This window comes from Saccopteryx leptura, chromosome 1 (genome assembly GCF_036850995.1).
Source record: "Saccopteryx leptura isolate mSacLep1 chromosome 1, mSacLep1_pri_phased_curated, whole genome shotgun sequence".
Classification (NCBI taxonomy): Eukaryota; Metazoa; Chordata; class Mammalia; order Chiroptera; family Emballonuridae; genus Saccopteryx; species Saccopteryx leptura.
This window is the reverse complement of record NC_089503.1, coordinates 213,517,343-213,544,900: the sequence shown is the minus strand read 5'-3', so window position 1 is coordinate 213,544,900 and position 27,558 is coordinate 213,517,343. Positions and strand designations below refer to the sequence as shown.

Sequence of the window (27,558 nt, the reverse complement as noted above, 5' to 3'; positions counted from 1 at the left end):
CAGGGAAGCATTATTTACCACAGCAGTTGCATTTAAGGCTCTTAACTTTGAAAGAAAAAAACAACAACTACAAAATAAAGAAGTTCCCAACGCCCCATCCAGCATGAAGTACATACCCTTTCTTCTCGTAGCAAAGTCACGTATGGTTTGTGAATCAGTTCGCTCTAAACCATGGGGTTTGGGTCTTAAAATTTTAGGACTTTGACCTAATTGGTAAAAAGAAGACTCTTCTTAATATGTTATTTTTTTAATTGGAAAAATGGATTCTGTAAAAAAAAAGTAACGAGCCCTGAGCAGAAATGTTACATCTCAAAAGCATAAACAAAAGTTTGTTTGTGGGGACTGTTCCCATCTTGCTACATAGCCTCCAGGCTCAATACATTGGGAAGGAGGAAGCTGCGTGCACCCATGTAATAAGCCAAGTGTTATAAAAGATGGTAAGGTTTTAGTAGGATAAGTGGCCTGGTTAGTTCTTTATTGGTGGGAAGGAGAAAGAACATGAAGCATGTTAGCGCTTTTAACATTCCTTAGAAACTGGGTCATATGAAGACATTCTAAATCTCAATCCGATCTTCAGTACACTTTTTCTTCCAAGGCTGGTGTGTCATAAGAGAGTACAGAGACCTATCTCCTTTCATAATATAACCCTCTTAGTTTGGTGGAGGTATTTTAAAAACTTTAATCTGACTATTCTTTCCTCTCCTGACCAAGCCCCTTCTAGAGAAGCAGGTGTATGCTACAATGTTGGCTAATCCACAACGGACATTTGTTTCCCCTGGATACTAAGTGGCTGTCTGGTGACATCACCATTTTGCCAGGGTCAGATGTCTAGATTCTGTAACTGCTGGTTGTCTAGTTTTAACTTAAGGCTGTGAGAGCATAAATTCATTTGCAATCATTTTCTTTTCATTTACTCTCTGGCACAAACAAGTAGTGATGGAAAACCTGTGGAAGGGGCAGCGTCACCACCCAGCAGTTGGCCTCAAACTTTTTCCCAGAGGAAGCCTGGATGTCAGAGTAGTGATATTATTTGAGTAGGTTATATAAGCTGTTCTATTCTGAATGGCACCAAATTTTCTTTTCTCATGACATTTAGAAAGCTGAGTTGAAATCTATTAGATGGTAAAATAAAATGCAGTGTCATCTAGCACCTCATCTACCCAAATCTCCATGTTCTTTAAAATGTGATTATTTCGATTACACAACATGAAAATTCTCTACTTAACCAATTTTCTAAGCTAGGCAATTAATACATTGAGTTAATTCAGAAATGAGGCAGGCCTGCTTTAAGATGTGGGTGCTTAAATTCTGGGCCATGATCCTATCCCTGACATTGACCTATCCAGGGCCCACGCTGGCAGGGCCTCTTTCTAAAACCAAGGGGCATGTCAGCTTATTGTACTCCTCCAAAACAGTGTACATCTCTTAAAAAGAAAAAGTAGGAGGCAGAGGGTAAGCTTTATCATACAAAAACACATTTACTTTGCAGCTGAAAGGCCCTTACAGACCAAACCCAGCTTCTTCAGTTTGTGGAGAACGAAAAGAGGTTAAGCGACTTGCTCAGGTCACCTTTAATTGGAGACTAAATCAAGGCTTCGTCCAGTCTCCTACCTGCTGGTGCGATGCCCCTGGACTAGCCCGCTTTGCTGTACCTCTCTGTCCCTTTGGGATAGAGAGAATTTTAGAAAGTCAGTGTTTGGAGTTCGGTTTTAAAACCTCAGTTGTTTGAGATCTTTCATCGACGTGAATGCCACCAATGGTGGACCGGTGAGGGAGATGATGTTTAAAAATTACAAATTGATTTTTGCACTAGTTTTAGTTCATTGGCACTTACTCAGCGTGTTCTCTGCCCTCACCCTTTCCAAAGAGACCCACTTTCTCTGCACTTCCACCTGATTTTGCACTGCGGTTTATCTACCAGCGGTCATTCTTTACGTCTCTCAGCTTACGCCCTCAGTATCTTACCTATATTTGTGGTTACATAATCAAGGCCACGTGGCTTCTAAATCTCCCTAGTAATGAGCTCGTTCTATATACTTCAGTTTGTCTAACAGGTCACCTCCATTTGTCCTTCCAACACTTGACACCGAGATCATCATCTTGCCTCCAAACCCAGGCCATCTCTCAGGTACTCTCAAGAGTATTCCTTGGTTTTCTTAACAGAAAAATACTGTACTGTGTGAGATCGTTAAAGTGCATTTATAAAAATCTACATGTATTTTCTACTCCATCCAAAGCTTAAGGTTGATTTTAGGATAAAGGTCGCGTCATAGATATGCTGTGCTGACTTGCGCAGAGACACTTAGACATTTTTGTGTATCCTTCCAAACTTAATGTGACATTTGTGTTCCAGTCAGAAATAAAGGTCATGCCCAGGTGATAGCTCAGTATTACTTATAAGGAAAGAAAGGAAAAGAAGTTCAAGGTACAAATAATGCTTGTCTTAGCCCTGTCTTCTCTACTGCCTGTAAGCAAATACTTAAATGTTTTTCTGATTGTTGAAGTGTGAAAACAAAGAATAAGAAATAAAAACTCTAAAGTAGAGGTAAAACTGAACCAATTTGAAAACACACCGATTCTCACATTCTGAGCACAAACAAGAGGAACTCATTTGAGCCTCAACTTTCAAATCCAAGGCAGTTACAACTTGCCTTTAGCTAGACAAGAATGGAACAAAGCAAGCAACGGTTTTTTTTTGTTCGTTTTTTCACTTAGCAAACAGCACTGACTACAGGTGAAATTCCTATTGTGCTTTAACCCTTATGGGCTAAACCAGGGGTCCCCAAACTATGGCCAGCAGGCCGCATGTGGCCCCCTGAGGCCATTATCCGGCTCCTGCCGCACTTCCGGAAGGGGCACCTCTTTCATTGGTGGTCAGTGAGAGTACTGGAATACTGTATGTGGCAGTGCCACAAAGCACGGCGTCACTCACGTGTAGTACTACTTTCGGTGATGCAGGACGCACGTGTCATGGCTCCGGAAGCGCATCATATCACTTGTTACGGCTAGCAGTGACAAATATGGAACCGGACATTGACCATCTCATTAGCCAAAAGCAGGCCCATAGTTCCCATTGAAATACTGGTCAGTTTGTTGATTTAAATTTACTTGTTCTTTATTTTAAATATTGTATTTGTTCCTGTTTTGTTTTTTTACTTTAAAATAAGATATGTGCAGTATGCATAGGGATTTGTTCATAGTTTTTTTTTATAGTCTGGCCCTCCAATGGTCTGAGGGACAGTGAACTGGCCCCCTGTGTAAAAAGTTTGGGGAACCCTGGGCTAAATTGATCTCACCTGGGACTGTCAATCTCTGGGTCATGTGATTGCTCTCTTATTTGAAGTACCAGTTGGTAAATCTTCACCTGGTTCAGATCTTTCCCCTAGCACCTAATCTACATTTCCACACAACCACCCACATGGATGACATGGTTGGTTTGCAGGCATTCACACTACATGTTCAAAATGGAATGTCTCCTTTTTGACTCACCACAAACCTGCCTTGTTTCCTATACTTGCAGTTCCCACATCAGACCTCTTAGGGATTCATTCTAGATTCCACTTTCTTTCTAATCTCCCAATAACAATTTCACGTTATATTTATTATGACAATGTAATGATTTCCTTCACCCAAGAATTAAAAAAATCCAGAATCTTAAGTCCTTCCTTCCTTTATTAATGTGCATTCACTCACTTGGTTTTCCTGGGAGTAATGAGCTCCCACTGTATGGCTAAATGACCTCCCCCTACACTCCCAGTGCCCTCAAAACTTCAAAAATCACTAAGTCCTGAAGAGGGGCTAACTAAGAGCCAAGGAAGGGGACTGTTGTTAGGTCTTTCTTGTTTGATCATCTCTAAACCAAGGCTTGAAGAACCTTGGGTTTGGAAAATGGGGCAAAGCACGCTCTGAGAAAGATGCTAAAAAAGGCATGACATTATGACATTCTACATTTAAAAATTTAATTTTTTTGGCTCTGGCCAGTCGGCTCAGTGGTCAAGCGTCAGCCCGGCATGTGGAAGTCCCAGTTCAATTCCCAATCAGGGAACACAGGAGAAGGGCCCATCTGCTTCTCCACCCCTCCCCCTCTCTTTTCTCTCTGTCTCTCTCTTCCCCTCCCACAGCCAAGGCTCCACTGGAGCAAAGTTGGCCTAGGCGCTGAGGATGGCTCCATGGCCTCTGCCTCAGGCGCTAGAATGGTTCCTATTTCAATGGAGCAACGCCCCAGATGGGCAGAGCATCGCTCCCTAGTGGGCATGCTGGGTAGATCCTGGTTGGGCGCATGCGGAAGTTTGTCTCTCTGCCTCCCTGCTTCTCACTTTAAAAAAATACAAAGTACAAAAAAAAAAGTAATTTTTTTAAATTGTATCATTGAATCTTAGAACAAGCTTTCTAGAGGGCAAACTGATTATATGATATTAACTTGCCTGCCTAAAGCCCTTTAATGGTGTACTCAAAATAAAGCCCTAACTCAGCGGGGATCAGAATACTCTCAGGATCAGGCACTTGCAAGGCATCTGGCATTCGTCCCCCCATTCACATTTTCCTCCTTCCCTCCCACCCAGGATGAGTCAGCCCCATCTCCCCTCTTTTTGAAGAACTTGGGTATGATGTTTATTCTGACTAGAAATCCTCCACCATCCTTCCCTCCTCTGCCATCATTTAATTGCTACTCACCCACTCAGACTTTCCTCAGGGGAACTTAGCTAATAGTGCCAAGAGCTTACCTCAACCACAGCCCCTTCCACGCTCATTATGATAATGTGTTTACTTTTCTACCTTCTCCACTGGACTGTGAGCTTCTTCAAGGAAGCCATCTTTTCTTCCCTGTGTCTAAAGACCCAAGACTTAGCTGAGGGCATATCCTACAGTTGGGAAACACTTAAATCCACCACATTTAAAGCTGGTGGTGTATAATCCGATCAGGGTCATAATTTTTTGTTTGTCCTTTTAAAGGGGAAAAAGAGCGAATGAATGTTGTTTTAAAAGTTGGTCATCCCCAAATAGGGCCAAGGCAGTCAGTCACACGACGTTGTTTCAGATAAGCAGATGCAATCCTTTTTTGCAAAGTCTGTACACTATGGAGTATTATTTTAATACGTTTTGCCTACATATATTCAGCTCAACGTGGAATTACTTATACTCTTCCAAAGTTTTCCAAATTATACTACTATTTCCATTAGGCATCTCAAAGTTCAAGAAAGAAGAAAAGCAATTCACATTATAGTGGTACCTTGAGATACGAATTTAACTCGTTCTGTAACTGAGCTTGTAAGTCAGTCAACTCCTATATCAAACTGCCGATACTGGACCTGTGCGTCAACACCCCAACTAGCGGTAGCTTCCCAAATCATGACTTATATCTCGGAATTTCGCTCTGATCTCAAAGAAAAATATGAACCGAGTCACAGCTCGTATCTTAAAAAATTCATATGTTGGTCTGTTCATATCTCAAGGTACCACTGTATTATCCTCTGCTAATTCCAAAAAGTAATCAAGGTAGCATCCTAAAAACTTTCACACTTGTTTTAATGGTCTCATTGTATAGAGAAGAATATATTAATGGTAATTATATAGGAAGGTCAAGCATATTTAGGGGAGAAAAAAAATCCCACATGTAAAGGCTATGCTGTAAAAATGTACTTCCTTTAAAATGTAACGCCAAATAAAAGATTCAGTTGTACTGCTTGTTTCTTAAAATCTAGTTGCTTTTACTGGTTTCATTCATCCATTTTACAAACATTTACTATAGTATATAAGTCATTCTGAGAAGGCTGGTTAATTTTTAATTACATTCAAAAACTTCTTTAGAAGATGTCTTAAAAAATGTTTAGATGAAATATATATATTTAATATATAAATATATATTTAATATATATATATTTAAAATATATATTTATATCAAATATATCACTTTGCCCAGAAAAGACCCACCCAGGGAAGGTCCTTCAGATTGGTTTTCCCAGTGCTTCCTACACCAAAATGAGGACCCAGACATAATGACACTTGAATCAAACTCATGTACAAAAACAACAGAAGTAACCTTGTGCTGCATTTTAAAAATCAATCCTAGGCCCTGGCCGGGTAGCTCAGTTGGTTAGAGCATCATCCTGATATGCCAAGGTTGCGGGTTTGATACCTGGGTCAGGGTACATACAAGAATCAAGCAATGAATGCATGAATAAGTGAAACAAGTTGATGTTTCTCTCTCTCCCTCCTCCTTCCTCTCTAAAGTCAATCAATCAATAAAAATTAAAATAAAAATCAATACCATAACTAATGGTCAGAACTACTGCACAAAGCCATGAAAGGACAAAACCAAATGACACAAAAGAGAAAGAGCATGTGAGGCTCAAACAGCTGCTCCATCATGTTAGAAGGAGACTGGATGGGGGAAGGAGCTTAGATAAGGCAGTGATTAAATATGGTAAATTTATGTGAGAACTGACTTTAAAGAGAAGCCATGATAGCTATCTTATAGAAACCTCTCAAACTTTACAATTCTTTTTCCATTAAAATAGAAAAGTTTCAATAAAAACAACCAAAATATATATAACGTGTGCTGCATTTCCCATGACTTATCTGCCTTCCTAATATTTAATACAATGCATGAAAATTATGTTTTTGTCCTCTAGTAATATTCACAAAACTTGGTTCAAAACAAATACTATCATGGCAGAAATGGTATAGATGGCACTAAAGCTGCTACAGGTTAGGGGGTGGGCAAAGGATCCATAAAAATACATTAAACATACAGGTTTAAAATATCTGTATATTTCTGCCGCTTCAGTTACTCAGAAGTATTTGAAAAACTCATCTGTATTACCAACTACAGCAGCTGACATCTATAATTGGGGTATAAACAAGGCTAGAATGTCATTCATTTAGTGCATTCTCTTCCAAAGAAGACACTCCAGAAACTGGCTATACTGGATGTTGAACTAGTTACATTGGGCTCTGAAACAAATCAAGCCATATCTTATAGAATTAGGTTTGCTTATTATTAGGTTTAGTTAATAAGAGATACTAGAATAACAGATTAAGTCATGTACCTGATGTCACAAAATTAGATATTTAGAACAGACTCATCTGATGCTCTATGCATAATGAGAAGAATTTCATGACCAAATAAGACATTGTATACAGTTTAAGTTTTTTTTTATATATATATATATATATATATATATATTTTTTTTTTTTCCTGAAGCTGGAAACGGGGAGAGACAGTCAGACAGACTCCCGCATGCGCCCGACCGGGATCCACCCGGCATGCCCACCAGGGGCGACGCTCTGCCCACCAGGGGCCGATGCTCTGCCCCTCCGGGGCGTCGCTCTGCTGCGACCAGAGCCACTCCAGCGCCTGGGGCAGAGGCCAAGGAGCCATCCCCAGCGCCCGGGGCGTCTTTGCTCCAATGGAGCCTCGGCTGCGGGAGGGGAAGAGAGAGACAGAGAGGAAGGAGGGGGGGGGGGTAGAGAAGCAAATGGGCGCTTCTCCTATGTGCCCTGGCCGGGAATCGAACCTGGGTCCCCCGCACGCCAGGCCGACGCTCTACCGCTGAGCCAACCAGCCAGGGTACAGTTTAAGTTTTGAAGAGTAAACTTTGCTCCAAGATCTGAATTTGGGTTTTAAAATGAGTTTTTCTTGGATAGTTAAAACTTTCTCAAGTGGGTTGACAAAGTCTGCCCTGTAATATTAAATGCCTTCTCATGCATCCTCTCTTGCATCATATTTTGCTGAAAAAGAACTAAAGAAAAGCAAAAACATTTTAATTATTACTATGATTTTAGTAACCTCTTTACTGTTTTTGCTAAATCCATTTTCCTTGATTTTGTCAAAATCTTTCTGGGTATTTATTCTGGGTGCTTTCTCAGTTCATTGTGTATCTAAGAAAAGATACCAAACGAACAATCTGGCCCATAAATTCAAGCCGGTCTCACAACAGTTCAGTTACGTTTTTAAAAGACTGAACACAATCACCAGATGTAACCAAGAACCTACTTAGTTCTGTTCTAGTGTGAAGTCACTTTACGGCAGTTAGAGGACTAGCACAATTAATCTGTCATGTACTAGAATATACAGTACTTTCACTATACACATCAGGAGGTATAATTATACAAATATGTAATACGTATATAATATATCACATATTGTATACATGCCTTATTGTTATGAAAAATATAATATGGGGTAGATGTGTCTGCCAGACCTAGATGATACTAAAAGCATCAACTTTTCTAAAACATACAAATAGGGATCTTTCGGATTCTGCATTATGCTCACCACACAGAATAATTACCTGGAAAAGCTACTGGGAATTTTCAAACTGCATTCAGCACAGCGGGAGGGGAGGAAGGGGCAGGTGGGGAGCAAAGCTGGTGGGACTCCAAGCCTGTGCCCTTACCCCATCCATACCGCCTCCACACTGATGGGGGAGCGCAAGATATGAAATTGTTACACTTGGGGATAAAAAAGTGTCGCTCTACGTCTAACACGCATCAATTACAGGAAAAAAAAGAGCCAGTTGAGCATGAACATGAACACTTCAATACTTCAAAGCGCTCAGGATACTTGTATCTTAATCCTTACACAACCCATGAGCTCCAGGATAAATGTGTACATGTCCAAACATACTTTCACATATTGTAGGCTCAGAATAAAATGACCAGTCATGTCTAAATAAATTCAAAGACAATTGAAGAAAAAGAGTAACAGAAGGAAAAGTGATTAAATAAAAAGCTGGTGACACACCTACCTTTTCTAAGGTAACCATGCTGATTGTGGCCCTGCTTCTGGGGGAGTTGGGGTGGCAGCTGTAAGTGTCACACAGGACTATCTTTCCAGCTGGTGGGCCAAAGATGGGCACCTGACCCCCAACAGCAGCCAAGCTACGGCCTGACCTACAATCTATAATGTGGCTTGGTATAAAAGGATAAATGAGACCAATCAAATTCTCTGAGCAACCCAGAATGAATAAATAATGAAGGAGGTGTGGCAGCTACCAGGGCATGAGCCACTAGGAAGAACCAAGGCCACAGAGGGGCGTTGTAAGCCAAAGTCCTGGGCAAGCAGAAAATCACGTGAAGCAGAGGATTCACAGTAGAAGAAAACAAAAGAAGGACAGAATGTGAAAGAGAACAAAGCAGGTGCAAAGACTTCCCCCAGGACAGGCATGCAGAGAATGCAGAGAGCAGGACAAAGTGGGAGTCTCCTCCAGGGTCCGCTGTTCCCAATCACTTGCTCACTACAGCTCAGGAGTGTCTTTACTGACAGCAGAATAGAAACAAAACCTATTTTCTTAAGATACTCTGAGTAAGTCTGTCTCTCTTCCCCACAACTGGGACTTAATTAAAGTTAATATTAATGACCCAAGATCAGGTTAATGAGAAATTTACACAAATATTGCATGCTCTTAAAAGGCTACATTCAGCACCTGAGATGTTTTAAATGTGCTGACTACCCCAAAAATTGTGCCACTCATTACACAGGTGATATAGTGACTTGCTTGGTTGTTTAGATTATGTCACACCGACAGTGTACTGCAACACAGCTTAGCTGTCTGGGTTATAACCACTCAAACCCAAACTTTAAAAACTTTGGTACATATCACCAGTTTGGCTGAAGAGGTTTTTTAACACTGAGCTCTTAACAAACCATGCTGCTTGATATAACTTAATGTTACTTAGGAAGGCCACTATGAAAGAACAGACTAGAAGCATTTATTTATACCCCAGCAAAAACAGAATAATTTTTAAGAAGTTGTTATACAAACAGAGTGGAAAAATTATACAGGCAACCTGGCTGTCAGGTGCATTAATAATCTCGTCTGATTTGATACTAGTATAGACTATGATTTGGTCTGCAATGTTTTGATCTTTCAAAATAATTAAATTAGCGGTTAGAACTTAAACATCAAAAAATAATACACATAAAATCTGAAAGTTCTGGCTTCTCTAGATATATCAGAAGGTTAACAGGTCTTTATTATTTTCACAAGTCAACAAAGGGTTGTAGCCAAGGAGTTCTTAGTTACTCCAATTAGGGCATTCGAGTTTATAACTCTCTTTTGTTTCCTGCCAATCTTTGTGAGTGTTTTAGTTTGTAACCTCTATCCTAGAGCAAGGAGATTTAAAGATTTCACTTAGGTATCAACCTATTATTAATCAATAAACAGCAGTATTGCTTAAACAAGTTAATATCTAAGGTAATATAAAATACTTCAGTATTTCTAGTCCCAATTCTGTTCTGGACTTAATGACAGTTAAGTGTAGATTGACATGAGCGACCCTGACCCTTGACCTACGCCATGTTCTCCTTACCTTTTCTGTCTGGCTTGAGGTTCCTGTCCACGGGGGGTGGTTCACAGTCTGCAACAGGAACGGGCCTTCTGGGAGGGGTCTTCGGGCTGGACCTGAAGCCCATATGAGCGGGAGGAGGCACTTGCATTCCAAATGAAGAGAAATCAAATGTCCCTGGAGTCATTGGCACATAGTTCGCTTCCTGAATTGGTTCGGTAAAACTGCTGGAATGTCGCGGCGGTGAGTTGGGATTCATCGGGACGTAATTTTCGTCCAGCTCTTCACTTGATACACTTCCCACTGTCAACACATTTTTGATTTTCTAAAACACACATACATTTCTTTTAATAAACAAAAACCTTTGGTCAAATAGGAAAAACACACTTGTATGTCACACCTATTCATATTGGATCAGCAGGGGCTTTTATTTCACCATCTCATTTAGTCCTGGGGAACTAAGCGTGAAGATTTTTGACAATGAAATATACATTCAATTATGCCAGGGTCAATTATACTTACAAAGTGGTTATGGAAGCCTTCAAGTGAACTAGATCTATCACTTGGAAAGGTTCGTGGAATATCATAGCAGTCTTGAGAACTAGCATCTAAAATAAAGAACAAACTATCAACATTTCTTCCCATATTTGCCAGTTTTCAGGGTAATAGGGAAGGACCTATTCTCCTTTCTTTCTTTAAACACATACACAGGCAGACACATATGCACACACTTTAAAAAGGAAGCTCACGGGACAGTATCTTGAATTGGCACACTAAATCACTACAAAATGTTGACACTTACCCATATGCTAATCAGCACCAGTATCTGATTCTGACTGTGAGTGACTAACTCTGGGATGAGATGGATTGTCTAAATATGGAGAAAGATATACTTCTATCTTCTTATCTTTTACACCACCTTGAGCCTAATTTATATCTCACTGATTTATACCCAGATTATACAAATACTTCAAGAAGGGAGTTATAAATTGGTACCAAATGGCTAAATAAGCATTGACGTAAGAACTATTCATTATGCATTAAATCTTTATCTTCTCTAAGACAGCTGGATAACTCTACCACAAAATACAACTATATAAGCACACGGTTTTAGAGGATATGCATTTTACACTTCGGCTTTCTATTGTCGGATACCTTCAAGAATCTCAGGGTATAACCCAGACTCAATTTTTCTCCTGTCAAGGTCTGTCACTTTTGGCAGGCTCTGGGGGACGGTGTAGAAATAAGTGAGGCAGCAGGAATAAGGGGAGAGAAGATTCAGTGCTTAAAAAAATAAGTAACACCTAACAAAAACCAGAGTGGCTTGACTGGGACTGATTATTACCTGTAAGACACAATGTAAAAACTGCTTGTCTAGGAAGGAAGGAAATGGAGCCCAGTAGATGTGATACACAGAAGTGGCCATAGTGGCAAACAAGTGCAGGAAAGGGAATGAATGAGTCGCAGACGCTGTGAGTCTGGTCCATTTACTGCTCCTCTGCCCCATTGGAGGGTCTGTCACCCCACCCCCCTTTCCAGGATCCATAGAAAGCGGGAGAGAGGGGTGCATACTTCCTTAAGCAGCAAGGAATCACTAAGGCCTTGCTTCTGTAGGGATGAAAAACTCCCCCAACTTTTTCTCCCTTCCTGCAGAACAGCACACAGGCACCTTCCTGGGAACCTACTCAGACTCGGATGTCTCAGCTACCTGAGTGGGTCACTGCAGGGCTGGGGACTCTCCTCTGACCTCCTACTATGCTGGAGAGAACAAATAGCCAGACCGATGCTCTATCATGAATCTCTAATAGAGTGCAAGCCAACGATGGCTGACCTTTCCGCATGCTGTTCAAATCCACGGTGGAGATGGTGTTACTGCGCAAGGGCGGCATCCCTGGCGTGGGAATACAGTAACTACTGTCGGTGTCGGAGGCCGTGCGTGGGAGGCTGCACGTTTCCCCTGGCGACCGCTCGTGAGCCAGGTGCGGTTTCGGTGGCCGGGGTGGAGGGATATCAGGAATAGTGTCTAGCTTTGACGTCTGCCCCAGGGCCCCTTCTGGAAATGTCCGTGGAACATAGTAAGTATTACCAGGTGTGGAAGGAATGTCATAGCTCAGAGACACATGCCTCATCGGCATCTCTACGCTCGATGGGGTATTAAAAACATAGAGTTCTCCATCCGCCTCGGTACTGGATGGAGACACCTTTGGTAGGACATCGTGGGAGTAACTCCTGGGCAGGTTGTAGAGGCTGGAGTCCACGGAGATGGACGCAGTGCGGGACGGCGGCGAGTCGTACAGGAGCTGCTGCTGGAAGAAGCCGTTCACTCCATGTTTGCTCTGGGAGGAAGCAGGGTGTTTATGAGAAGGGACGTTATCATTGCAGTCTGTTTCGGAAGAGGTGGATTTTGCAGAATCAGCATGCGTTCTAAATAAAAAAAAATTGTCGATGACGGAAAAAAATAAAACACGGTGAAGACATTGAGACAACATTTTAATGAATATATTTCTAGCTTAGCAATCAAAATCCATGGTTTTTTCTCCACTCGATTTTTCTCTCTTTTTTCTTTTTGGTTTGATCCATAAGATTTCAAGCGCGAATGCCGCCCATTTTTTATGATTATACACCAGATGACAAAACCACCACCACAAACCACCAAAAACATTCCTCCTAATTTCCATCCTGGACCTGCCCAGACCCCCAACTCCACCTATTAAATCCACACATAAAACTATAATCCCTGAAATATCGGAATTAGTAAGGTACAAAATCTGAGAAAAGTAAATGATTAACACACAGACATAAAGAAAAGCATTTCTGCTGAAAAGCATGCAAACACCTCGTGCCAACACAATGTATGCAGGTGAGCCATTTGCTCCTCGGGCCCCCCATGGAAAATACAGTGGCGGTAAAACTGGAAGTCTATTAATGATTATCTGGAAATGAATCAAGTCAGTGTGATCTGCAAGGAGGTGGCACTTAAAAGGCTTTGCGTATTTTCCTTTCTACTAATTTTTTTTAACAAGCATTTTGCCAATACTCTAAAGAGGAACACAATACAAGCTAGAGTGAGCTGATTCCCAACTATAATTAACCTTGAGGAACCTCATTAAAGTATATTTTATACTTTGAGTACATTTGCAGTCTCTGCACTTTGTGGTACCACAAAATTTGGGTGTCAGGCAAAGTTAAGCTACCAACACCAGCACACTCACACACTGTCATGTTAGGCAGAATGCCTCAACTACCCATGTGTGTTGTCTGAAGTTCCATGGGAGTTTCAACTTACTCATTTTAAAAATGAACTTGCGAAGTCCTGGCTGGTTGGCTCAGTGGTAGAGTGTTGGCCTGGTATGCAGGAGTCCCGGGTTCGATTCCCGGCCAGGGCACACAGGAGAAGCGCCCATCTGCTTCTCCAACCCTCCCCCTCTCCTTCCTCTCTGTCTCTCTCTTTCCCTCCCGCAGCCAAGGCTCCATTGGAGCAAAGTTGGCCTGGGTGCTGGGGATGGCCCTATGGCCTCTGCCTTAGGCGCTAGAGTGGCTCTGGTCGCAACATAGCGACGCTCAGGATGGGCAGAGCATCGCCCCCTGGTGGGCATGCCGGGTGGATCCCGGTTGGGCGCATGCGGGAGTCTATCTGACTGCCTCCCCATTTACAACTTCAGAAAAACACACAAAAAAAAAAAAATGAACTTGCGATAGTTTCTTAACGGCTTATCTTCCCTGATTGCTCTGTGTACTCCATTTTTTGGTTGAGACTCTTCTCTGCTGTTACTAAGAGCCCATATTGTGATATCCTGATTTTCCTTGTCCCTCACCAATTATTTTCTTGTTTACTGACCTGCCCCTTCTTCCCGTCTCTTCTCCTGGGAATTGCCAATAGAATTTAGTTCGCGCAGTCTTGATCACACACACCATTAAAAAGTTCTCCCGCCTCAGATGGCCACCTTCCACTGAATGCTGACAACTCCCATCTTCTCACTAAACTCTGGGTCCCATATCTTCTAACTGTTTAAATATACTGCGAATTCTAATTCATTATCCCAGGATTACCTTGCTCGTGTGTACCGAGCCAAACCCAACTCACTGCTCCACTGATCGCCCTTTCCAACTTGCTGTTAGAGGAAACGTCTCTATTTGGGTTCCTAAGCGCCACGCCCAATCAGCTTTCACTTGTTCTCTTTGATCTCCACCATCACTCAGGCACAAAGTCTTCCTTCCTAACCACGTGTCCATCCCCTGCTCTATTCCCACTGTCACCACCCCAAGATGGAGTCTGTGTATCTGCTCAGTTCTACACCACTGAACCCTCCTCAATGGACTTCGTCTAGCTTCTCTTCCAGTCTATGCACAGGATCACACTGTGGCGCTGCGGTAAGAGCAGCATTTTCTTTTTTTTTCTTTTTTTTTTTTAAGAGCAGCATTTTCAAAACATGGTTTTCATATCACTCACTTAGAGAAAATCCTGTTTAGGGTCCCCTCAGGTGTCGGAACTCCAAAACCCCACCGACGACTCCCCTTGGCACTGAGGCTACTGACAACCTGGCTTCACCTTTTATGCCCTATGTATGTCCTCCTACTTTACTTCAAGCTGACCTTCCTCCTCATTCTCTTCTACCTATCACTCTCACTGTCTCCTTCCCCTCAAGTATTTTATGCAAATTACTAACTACAGTCTCCTTTTCTCTCACCAACCAGGTGCAGTTCAAATCTTGCCCTTCCCAGTACAGGAATTTCACATACTCTCATATTCTCAGATGTGCACTGCTCTGAATTAAAACACGTGAGTTATAAGACACTAAGAGTACAATGAACCACAACCTTCTTGCCTTTGACTAGCGTATAGTTTAGTGGAGAATGAATTAAAAAAAAAATCATCCTAGTTGGAGGTACAACCAGGGTGCTGTGAAAACCCAGAGAGGCATTTAACCCAGCCTGGGCATTGGGGGGAATGCTTCTTCCACATGTCTGAGCTGAGGCTCGCAGGCAAAACAAGGGTTTGCAAGGCAATTCTCACACCTGGCCTCCGTCTACTAAATGCTCACACGTTTTAACTTCTCCACAAGGTTGACTTGTAAACCATGGAGGTGACTGTATCTGAGGGAGCTGTAACTTACGTAATTAGTTTGTACCTGCATAGAACCTAACAAAATAGTGGGTACATCATAAATATTTGTTAAGTGTCACTTTTGCAGAAAAGTAGATGCAAAATATATCTGAGCATAATTTCTACTACAAGAGGGAAGTTGCAAGAACAGTGAGATCAATGAAAGACAATATATAAAAAAAGAAAGAAATTGTACTGAAAATTGTCACCTGGCTGTTGGCTTTTAAAAAGTTGATAAAATAAAATCTTAGTAGCATAGGTAACAAATTTGCAAGTGTGTAATTTTAAATACTCACAGCAAACAGCAAAATCAAGTTAGAATTTGGTATTATTAACTAGTGTTGATCAAAACAAATTTTTTTTTTGCACTTACAAGTAAAATCCCATTACAACAAATATATAGAAATCCATCTTTGAAGTGCTTGCTTCTATTATTTATTTTTTTTAATTTTTATTTATTTATTTATTTCAGAGACAGAGAGAGAGAGAGTCAGAGAGAGGAATAGACAGGAACAGACAGACAGGAACGGAGAGAGATGAGAAGCATCAATCATTAGTTTTTCATTGCGCGTTGCAACACCTTAGTTGTTCATTGATTGCTTTCTCTATGTGCCCTGACCATGGGCCTTCAGCAGACCGAGTAACCCCCTGCTTGAGCCAGTGACCTTGGGTCCAAGCTGGTGAGCTTTGCTCAAACCAGATGAGTCTGCACTCAAGCTGGCAACCTCGGTGTCTCGAACCTGGGTCTTCCGCATCCCAGTCCGACGCTCTATCCACTGCGCCACCTCCTGGTCAGGCTGCTTCTATTATCTTAGGGACAGAAACTAATTTGTGGATCTTAACAAATTCTATATAAATTTTTAGTGAGAGAGAGAGAGAAAGGCAGAGAAGGAAGGAGGGAGAAAGTAACAGAGTGAGTGAGTTTGAGAGAGAGAGAAATCAATTTTTTGTTTCACTTATTTATGCATTCATTGGTTGATTCTTGTATGTGCCTTGACCAGGGAGGGATCAAACCTACAACCTTGGCATATGGGGATGACATTCTAACCAACTAAGCTACTAGGCCAAGGTAAAAAATTTTAAACAAGTGCTTTGTATATTCCTAACTCAGTAACACTTTCTACATGAAAAAAAAAATCTTTCTGTTATAAAAAATAAGGCTTAATATCTAATCAGCCTGTTTAAAAATCTTTTACATCTATTATGCAGTTCACCCCACATTTACAATACAAATTAAGATAATAAACATTCCTGATATCATTAGTTGTCACAGCTGTTAATGGCACAGACAGGCCTCCTGCTCATTATTTTTCAGCTCCAGCGCTTACCATTACCTCAAGCCTTCCGATTACTCGGTGTCAAATTAAAATATGTATCATAGCTTAGGAGAAAAGAGGGGTCTTGGAGCAGCAATGGAGATGACAGGAAAACCAGCATGTGGGAAGGTCTTCATGCTACCTCTGGTCAAGCACTGAAATCCATATACTTCTTTCTACTTAAAAATTTGTATGATCAAGGCTTGGGTAAGCTTTGCTTCATCGCTAGGCATGAAAATTCAAATTTCATAGCTTTCAGCCATCTATCTGATCTCATCAAATTTCACTAAAGCCCAATCTGTAGTTTCCATAGATTTTGCTATATTGGGATTTTGCCTGTACGATTAGTTTCTCACACCGAGCCAAAGCAAACACAACAGACTCACTGCAATGGAATCGTTTTGCTTTCAAAATCTTCTAGTAGTAGGTATTCCTCTCCTTCTTCAGAAACAAAAGATGAACCCTGGCTGGTTTACAATCACATAAGAAATGGAGCAAGATCACCATTTATAAATCAGTGAAATCTGTTAAGCAAGTAATACTGCGAGTCTGTAACAGAGACTGTAAAACAGAAGGCAGGTTCCCCAAAGAGCGTTTTGGTAAATGTGGCCCTTGCCCAAGATGCTAGAGAGTGTGTTTCTTCAATAAAATTTCATGAATACCAGACATGATTAGTGGAGGAATATAAACTTGAAATATAAGCCTAAAGTATGAGCCTATCCAGGTGTTTTGTTATTATTTTAAAGCTTCAAATCAGGGTTAAAAATGTTGAAAAGAATGATGCCTAAATGTGTACACACACGAGCGCGCACGCGCGCGCGCACACACACACACACACACACACACACACACACACACACGGGAGTATTGTGGTTTACCTGGTGGGTTCGGGCTTCTTGCTTTGACAGTTGATGAGCAAGAGGTAGTCTTGAGGATCCTCCTGGATGCCAAGAGTCTCCAGGTGTGGCGGGAGGTTAATTAGCTGATATGGAGGAGGCTGGGCAGCCGAGGATGCGTCCAGCTGGGCGGACGGCGGTGTGGTGACTGCAGAAGAAGGTAAATCTGCTGGTGCTTGTAAGGAGCTGCCGGGGGCCTTCACAGGATCTGCGACAGCAAAATCGGATTACCGTTCTCTCTCCCATTTGAACATTTTTTTTTCTTAAGCAAAGCCACTTGAAAGTTTGGAGATAAATGGCTTCAATACACGGAAACAGGCTACACCATACTCACGTCAGTGAAAACAACTACAACCTAAATGACAACACTTACACAGAAAATAAGTGGCAGTGTCAAAGAGATCCGCAGAGTAGGGATCTTCCTTCCAGAGACTCTCAAGAAACCTGGTTAGTCTGGCCTTGAACCAGGCTTTTCGTTTTGAGGCTCCTGGAAGGAAGATGTTCTACACTCTGAGCACAAAAGGCAGTCTTTCCCCTGTGCTATAATCAAGCGCTCCCTAAGCCAAGCCAGCCTTCCAAGGTGACCCATGTTACTGCGTGGCACCTAGAGGTCCACAGCACGGCGCTGTGAGTGCCAGGACCAGGTCCCACCCTCATCCTTATTCCGCTGTCCACCCCGTCTGCTTCTCAGCAGATTCTGGGGAGACAGCGCTACTTGTGGGGTTCACGTTCTGGGAGAGAGCTTTTCTGGAAGGCATCACCTCTTCCCTTAGTTCATCGTCTCCTCCGCCATCTATTGGGTTTCTGTAGGATTTTCGTGCAAAAGGGGTCAGCAGGTAAAGATGTAATTTATTAAGCACTTTATGTCCTGAGAAGACATATGAAAATGGCTACATTGTGCAGAAGGAAGTGACTTAAAATGAGTTGAAAATCTCAAAATAAAATCCCACTGTGATCACGGACAGAATCAAGTACATTTTTAAGGGCCCAGAGTAAAAATTATCTGTGAGTCTGGTTAGACACTAATGGCTATAAATCTAGAAAAAGGTAAATGCTTACAGATGAACGAATACATGTGTTTGTTGTCTGTTCATGCTAGGTAATATTAATTCTATACTGTATGCACATCTTATTCATAATCTATTCATTACACTAATATGCTCTCCCAAGTAAAATCAAATGCAGGTCATGTGGCCTGGTCATTCACCAGGGAGTTAGTTATGTGTCACCTCTGCCTTCTCTAGATACTACAGATGAAGTCCACATAATGTTTGATCAGGTCTTTACACATGCCACTTTAATATTCATACAGGTATCACAGCCAAGTTTATGTAGCTCATTTTATGGCTTTTTCCTAGACATAGAAATGCACACCCTAATTGTGAAGCTTGAATAACACATGATATGGCTACCTATGGCAGTTTATCTGTACCTGTGGGTCCCCAGAACAAACAAAAATGACCAGAACTCTCATCCTTCGCTGTGCCTTCCATCTGTTTCCGTGGTCAGCAAACCACGGCTCGTGAGCCACACGCAGCTCTTTGGCCCCTTGAAGTGTGTCTCTTCCACAAAATACCACGTGAGGGCGCTACCTCGATAAGGAATGTACCTACCTATATAGTTTAAGTTTAAAAAATTTGGCTCTCAAAAGAAATTTCAATCATTGTACTGTTGATATTTGGCTCTGTTGACTAATGAGTTTGCCGACCACTGTGTTAGATGGTCAAAAATGGTTTATCCACCAAACAAACTCACTTAGCACTTCCTCTGTCAAGTTGAAAGAGATTAAAGCAAGGGGCACTCCCAAATCTGCAAGACCCATGGACTTGTATGTGCAGTTTGAGATTTAGCCCTCGAGAAATTTGTGAGCCCTGGGAGAGGCTAACGGTGTCCGAACACTTTTTTCGGTGGGAGAGTTTGGCCCAAGCTAACAGAAGCTGAGTTAATGTCTAACATTTTAGACACTGCATGCAACGTCAAGTCTTCACATAAGCTCATCCAACAAAATCTAACACTTCATGCCAGGAGTTAATGAATTAATTCCTTCTTATTCCTGAAAGGCAGGAACAGAAAATGGTGCAGATAGAAAAAATGAATTTTTGGACATTTTTACAGCATAATGCCATTATCTCAGAGGGAACTCATAAATACCCTTTTGTGTTTAATTGATGTTGATTATAAATAGTGTATATAACAAACCCTATGAAACGTTTTACTGTTTTGGTGCAGTTGCAGATATACCGAGATTTATTTAAGGGGATTTAAAATGCAATAGATTAGTGACTCAGAATAAGTCCTTGGGATCTGCTAATCTTAACAGAACTATGAAAAATATTTACCTTCAGAAGAGTTTAAGAAAGACAGGAGGGAAAATAAAAAAGGCAGAGAGATTAGAAAGTGGTTATAGTACACTATGGGCTGTATTCACAAGTATATTTTATATACACTGCTCGCAAAAATTAGGGGTCAGGGAACATGCAAATACTCTAGTATGTTCAGCCTTTTGTATGGTGCATTTTCACCAATGAAATAAACGTTGACTTTGCATCTCATTTGCATAATTGAGCAACTTTCTTTGACTTGTTTGCTTTTCTGATGTTCTTGTTTAGTAAAAAAAAAAATCCAATGCTTCTTTTTCTTTATCACTTCATATTCATTTTGAAATATCCCCTCATTTTTGCGAGCAGTATACTTCTTTCCCCTAGCTAAGAGGCATGGTAAAATTGTATAATCCAGTTCAACTTTTACTTCTGACTCAAACAAAATAAAACTAATCCCTGGAAATACATTACTATATAAAATACAATAAATTCTAGTTTTCAACTGTTAACTCCTAGAATAACTGCTAACTCCTAGAATAACCATCTGGACAATAACCAGGTGGTTGTTGTTACAGATACACTTTTCTTTAATGTTTTTTCTAAACTGGATGGTTATGGGCTACATGGACTGAGGGCACGCTTCATTTTAAGTGTGTGTGTATAAGTGGGCGGAGGGGGGACTACTCAGCCAATCAATCACGTTTGTCTGACCTTGTTTTATTAACACAATGGGACCATCTCATTTTCAACCTTCCATTTTTCCCACTTGTGAATCACAAAAAAAGTGTTAACCCTCTTTATAGTTGCAAGATCTTCTTAGTTTTCTTGGGGGTGGGGAGGAAAAGGACTGGGATTCAAAGATTCTTTTTTCAAAAAAAAAAATCTTATTCATGATATGGAAACAGATAGATAGTTGATCCTTGAACAACATGGGTTTGAACTGTGAGTATCCACTTATATGAGGTTCAATAAATACACAGTCGGGGGAAACCTGAATACCCCGCAGGTTTTACACCTTCCGATTCAGCCACCCATGGATTGAAAACAGTATTTTCCATTGTGGTTGGAAATCTACAGATGAGGAGGGCCAACTGTATGTGTTGTTCTACATTATTTAATTGGAGAGACTTTTATATAAGGTCCTGGAACCGATCCCCTGCAGATACCAAGGAACAAGTGAGTTTTGGGGTGAATGTTTTACTATGGATTGGTTAGCATCCTTAAGTCCCCACACTGTTCAAGGGTCAACTGTATTTCGAGGAGGCAGTAAGCAGAGAGAAACTTTCATCCTGTTCACTAGCAAGCTCACGAAAGAAAAGACGTTCAAACAGCTGGAGAAAGCAAGCCCAATCATTCCAAACAACAGCATACAAAGGTCTTTAAAAGGGAAGCGACACAGCTCTACCTCTTTGACTCAGAGCATGCGCTATTTCAGAAGTTTTAGTCTTTGGATTATTTCACTCATGTTCATCTGACCCCAGCGCTGAATATTTTAAGGTAAGCATTGCTCTGTGTCTTAATACGCTCTAACATAAAATTTCTGGCCAAAGTTTGTCAACTGATCTGAAAAAGATGCTTCTGTTCTGCCTTATAAAAACACATGATTTGCGTCCATTTGACTCTACAAGTAGTCGAGGGACCATGTTTGTTGCTTTTTGCCTCACTTTGGTTTCCCTCCAGGTAGTGCTGAGGTCAAGTTTCTGAGAACCAAACATCAGTTTAGGGTTTGCTTATATGTGTAAAATTACTTCCTGTCTCTTAATTCAGAAGACACGTAGAGTATAATTAGCGTCCATTAAAGGACTAATAAGCTATTGAAGCAAACTCGAAAACTAATAAACACTGCTAAGGAAAGCCTTAACCAGCTTTCAGGGGATAAATGTAGGTTATTATATGAGAACCACAAATAATAAATTGGTCCACAACTGTCCTTACCTTAATGCACAGTTTTATCCTATTTGGAACCATAATGTCCTCACAGAAATTGGGTTGCCCAGATAATCTCTCTAAACATTCAAAATAATACATCTTTTTTCTAGCCCAGGAAAGCAATTCTACTTTTCTTATTGGTAAGGCAGAATATTTCAAAGTTGATGTCACAGGTCCTCTAATTTTTTAACTGCAAACATACTGTATTTGAGCAGGTGGTAATAAAACTGTGGTGTTGCTCAGGTCCTTGTCAGGAGATCAGGAGCGATCTTCTTCTCTGAAGATGGGTGCCGTTTCCTGATAGAATATGTTTTTGGTTTCTAATGCAAAAGTGTTACCACAATTAATGGTAAATAGGTCAAGACTATTCTAATTCTACAGATTACTGATTTATCAGGTCTTTAGTAAATTTTCTTTTATTGATTGACTTTAGAAAGAAAGAAAGAAGGGAGAGGGAAAGGAAGAGAGAGAGAGAGAGAGAGAAGCATTTGCTGTTGTTCCACTTAGTTGTATGTTCATTGGTTGCTTCCAGTACGTGCCCTGACTGGGGATCGAACCCTCAATCTCGGTGTTTCAGGAAAAAGTTCTAACCAACTGAGATAACCACCTAGAGCCTGTGGATTTTTTTCCCCTCTATCAAAAAGCATTTTTAATAGATCTATGTCTAATTAACTTAGAAAATAAGAGACCACAAAGAGTATGCATTATCATTAATGCTAAAATAATTTTCCCCCTTCTCAACACACCACTTTTTAAACGAAAGAACATTTTATAAAAGTAAATCTCACAAATGGATATAAACAAGAAACAGCAGTAGTTGCAATTTTCAGTGAAGCAACCTGCAGTTTATTCAAATTATTTAATCAAATATTGAAGGACCTCTAATCATAGCCTGATCTATTTAACATGTTTCAAGTAGGAACATTACCTTATTTGTCATGACTATCTCCTTAACAGACTGTGAAAACTTTCTTGGAGGCTTTGAAAATAAATCTTTAGGGAGTGGTGACAAATGCCTAAATCTTATCTCAGAGGTGTCATGAAATCAGAATCACTTGTGGGGTATTTTAGAAATCTAGGTACCTGGCCCTCATCTCAGGAGACTCAGTGAATCAAGATCTCAAGGGCAATAGCTTGAGAACTGTGATAAAACAAACTTTCTGGTTGAAGAGGTCCCCAGGGAAATGCAAATTAAAACCACCATGAGGTACCACTGTAACTAAAAGTCTCATATACTGCCGGCAGAAAAGCAACTGACTTAATAACTTTGGAAAAGTAAAGCTACTAAATCTTCTAAAGCTAAATATGTGTGTGTGTGTGTGTGTGTTTATAGTGTTGCAGCAATTCCACTCACAAGTATATATGCAAAAGAATAGTGTTCGTGTCCATCAAAAGACATATAGGAACATTCACAACAGCTTTACTTGTATTAACTAAAAACTGGAAACAACCCAAATTTCCCTCAGCATTGGAACAGATCAATAGTTATGTTACACAGAAGGAAGGTCTGCCACTTGCTACATGGATGAATCCCACAGACTTCACATGAGGAAAAACAAGCCAGAATCGAAGGATTGATTTCTATGAAGTTCAAGTATAGGTTATAAAAATGAAATAATGGTTCTATTTGGGCTTTTGGGGGGGAGGAGTTACTGGGAAGAAGAATGAGAAAACCTTTTGGGGGACTAGAAATGTCCATTTCTTGATCTCAATGGCAATTACACAGATTCTATTTCTATGTATGGATATAGACGGATATATAAAACTAGACTGAACTGTACACTTCAGTTCTGTGCTTTCATAGTAGTAAGTGATACACAAATTTAAAAGGTGAATACAAAGAAAGCTAAGTTTCCTAAGTAGGAAGCACCACTTTAGAGGAGAGGGAGCATACGTATATTCTTACATGTTAGTTTAACCTACTTTTTATTATTATTATTATTATTATTATTATTTTACTTTTTTGGTCATTAGTTTCAGGTGTATGGCACAGTGATCACATACTTCACTAACCTACTTTCCCAAAGGGAAGAAAATCCAACAGAGAATCACACTTTTTTTAAAGCCACTAGTAGTTGGGCATGTTGGGAAAAGCAGCTCAACTATTGAGAGGCAACTTTCTAATGGCACATCCTGAAATTAGACCGGGAGCCTTTGCGCTGAGCCAGTGAGCCGCACACAACTCTCAGGCTGTGCTTCTCGGCCTTTGCTCAGCAGATTAACCAGCTTCCAAGTCGGTGAAGAAACAAAAATAAATCTGCACATTTCCAAGAAAAACAAAAGAAATTAGTTTTTACCCTCAAATCTACTAAATAAAAGCATTCATAGGAACCACACACAGTTCAATGAGCTAGCATTTAAAAACAGATTCAGCCTGCCAGCATTCTGCGTATTCAATAATAGCCGTGGTCACCTCGGGCAGCGGAAATAACATGGTAACGATATTTTGAGAGGTTCCTGGAATCAAAACACAGGTCAGATTTTTCCCCTTTCCTTTTGTTTTCAGGAGAAAATTAGTTATTCTCCTAGGGACTGGGGATAGTTATTTTCTCAGACTGTAATATCCACGCATAGTCTACTTCTTCCCACGTCTAGCCTAAAACTAGTGTAATGAAATACCATTTTGTGTTATTAGTTTTAAGTCAAGAGTAGGATTGTCTTCAGTTTTCTGAAATGGGAAGAGAACAGGGCTCAGGGGACAGGTCTAGGTAATAACAAAAACTCCTGCTTAGTGACTGGTCGGGGGTCTGTTTGGAAGCAAGAGAACATAGAGCAGGCAGCAAAGTCAATGGAGGAACAAAGACATTTCGATATTTACCTTGTCATATTAAACTGTATGAATGTGACCACAAAGGATAATAACAGTTCTCGGAGGCTTAGAATTTGATACAAATCTTTAAATGTTTAGATTGTTTTTTAAAAAGCACTTAGCAAAGGCAGCTACTATAAATGAATAAGGAAGTACAGTGTTTGATTTTACAACCTTTTTGCAGTTTTGCTGCTAGGCATCAAAACCCCAAAGTATAAAGTGAAATAAAATGTTTTTGTGGTTCTTGATACTACACAATGATGGACTGTTCATTTTTTACTGATTTCTTCTAAGAAACTCAAATTTTCAACATAGTCAAGTCAGACGTTTCTAACTGGCTATGTGGGATGTGACCAGGATAAACTTGCAAACAGTTGGAATTGTAGAATTTTGAAAACTATGCAGTTGCATTTAGCTATAGCTCATGAACTAAATTCAGAAAGCACTGGCAAACTGAAGTTTAGGGGCTTGTTTGAGTGAACAGATAAGAATGATTTGTGATTGGCACCGCTGTTCTTGGTAACCAACTCAGATTATATTTGTCAAATTTGATTAATCATACTATTACTTTTCTTATAACTTCCCCTTTTATGAATATTGTGAACATAAAAAGTTCACAAATTGAGTTTCACTCAAGGCAAATATACTTGTAATCTGTTTATAAAGATTTGGGAGTTTTGCCACTAAAGAGGTCAATGTAGCTTTCAAGTTTCAGAACTTCCCCCTCTCCCTATACTGGTAGGTTTATAAACTGAAAAACAACATTGTGATGAATTCTGACTACTAATATCAAAGAAAATGTTCCACTAAGTACAAAAATAAAGTCCTCGGTACATTTTTGGTTATAGTCCCAGAGCCATTTAAAACTACCTACGCTTTTCCTGACCCTCTTAAGACGAAATGCAGCTGCTGTCTATGCAATTTATTTTTCTTTAGCAGAGTGGTTATCAACTGGTATATAATTCCCAGATTATTTGCCTGTCTCTTCTACTAGACTGCCTGCAAGTTCTATGAGGGCAAGAACTGTATTTATATAGTACCACTTTAGCATACTTTAATATTACATATTAATTATAGTTTTTTTTTTTGAGAAAGAGGGGAAGGAAAAGTTCAGGGGGGAAGGAAAGAGAGAAAAGCATCAACTTATTGTTCCACTTAGTTGTGCACCTACTGCTTGCTTCTTATATGTGTCCTGACTGGGGCTCGAACCAGCAACCTCAGAGTCAAGCTGGCACTCCCAGGATCGAGCTGGCAGCCCCCAAGTTGGAGCAGGAGACACCAGGAACAACAGCAAAACTAGTGCTCCGAGATAACACTCTATGCACTGTGCCACTGGCCAGTGTTACTAGCTATAGTTTTGTATTATACAGTAATACTTTATTAAATATATATTATATAAATTAAATATATATTACAGTATAATTTTATATATGTACATAAAATATATACATATCTACATATAGACATCTTGCACTCATCAACACCTGTAATAAATTATTTTGGGTGTGAATCCTCTCCCACTAGATGTTTAGGTCCATGTGTGCAATGTTGGCCATTTGCCTCCCTAACTAGTCATCCAGTAGACATTGGTCGAGTAAATGCCCAAAGCCTAGTCAAGTGCTTGTAAACTCAAGTAATTTGGTAAATTATTGAATCAACTTTCTAAAGCAGACAAAGCTTTTCTTCTTCCCAGAGCTGACTGGGTGTTCATCAGTCTCCCAGGTGATAAGAATCATTCAAAGGCAGACAAATGGACTAGACTCCATGCCTTAAAACGTGCAGAATTAATCTGAGACATGATGAGCATTAGAAATTCTTATTTTGGGGTTTCTCAACTCTTACTCGCTCCTGAATGGACTTGCAAAACTTAGATGCTCACATTTCTTAACTTAAAAATATAGCTCTTGAGGAGGGCATTGCATTTCTTTTGTTAAATATATTTAGAAGAATTACAAAGAAAACAAAGACAGATGGAAGAACACCCACTTAGTCTTCAGATCAGTAGAAACTATACAGACAACCAGTGGGGACAGACGCCTGCCTTTATGTTCCCAAAACAAATTCTAAATTGAAAAGGTTAGCAGGAAAAAGAATATCAACAAAAAGATTATACAACGAGTTAAATTATTTTAACTGAAAACATCACATAACAGAACTAATGTAGTATCTAAATCCAATAATTATCATTACTGAGTGGTTGTTAAGTAACCATTAAGTAAAAAGACTCTATACACAGACAAGAAAGGAAAAGAGTTTAACTGGAATTAGAAATAATAACCTCTCCTACTTATAATATGAACACATTTAGTAATTTGACAAAAACAAAGTCTTAATTCCCCACATGAAACGCTGTCTTGAGGCTTCTAATCTCTGGAGCTCTGTTGAAGTCTCCAGATCATTAGCCACCTCCTGTCTAAGCGAGATGCCTCCTTCCCTCTGCGCCCTGCTCCCTGGGCATTCTGGAGTCCTCACCAAGGGGTTTCCCCGGCCCCACTGGGCCAATCCCAGCTCTGGAAGGCCCTTCGCCTGGGCTGCTGATTGGCCAGAGAGTAAGCAGCAAACTGACCTGAGCTAATTAGAGACGATTACGGTTTCACTTCAATCTAAAACTTGATGTTGACTGTTAATACAATTTTTCCGCCCCCTCACTGGATCTCCAGCTTCTAAATATAGATATTTGGAAATGCACACTTGTAAATGTGAGCATAACCACGAAGACATTAAGGTCAGAGACCTAATTCATGATTACTGGCTCTGCAAACCGAAATGCATAGCTGGAGTCCCTTACATAGGTTCTTAGTGTTTGTTTAAAAAGAGAAGCAGACAAGGAATATGTGGTCAGGACAGCTATATAAACACAACCGGAGAGGAATTCCACTAGTAAAATTTTTCC

The 27,558-nt window shown here is 40.4% G+C and overlaps 1 protein-coding gene across 4 annotated transcripts in view; it reads right to left on the bottom strand.

The window, feature by feature from the left end:
- Positions 1-27,558, bottom strand: part of GAB1 (GRB2 associated binding protein 1) — a 125,994-nt gene that overhangs the window by 9,056 nt on the left and 89,380 nt on the right. Inside the window, exons 3-8 of one of the 4 annotated variants that reach the window (XM_066385827.1) lie at positions 17,589-17,814; positions 17,097-17,177; positions 12,122-12,714; positions 10,813-10,898; positions 10,315-10,615; positions 117-206 (exon numbers count right to left, since the gene is read on the bottom strand). In XM_066385827.1, the coding sequence (XP_066241924.1) occupies positions 117-206; positions 10,315-10,615; positions 10,813-10,898; positions 12,122-12,714; positions 17,097-17,177; positions 17,589-17,814 (1,377 nt within the window). The remainder of the gene's footprint in view (positions 1-116; positions 207-10,314; positions 10,616-10,812; positions 10,899-12,121; positions 12,715-17,096; positions 17,178-17,588; positions 17,815-27,558) is intronic. The other 3 variants (XM_066385840.1, XM_066385835.1, XM_066385847.1) reach the window with 3 other exon arrangements.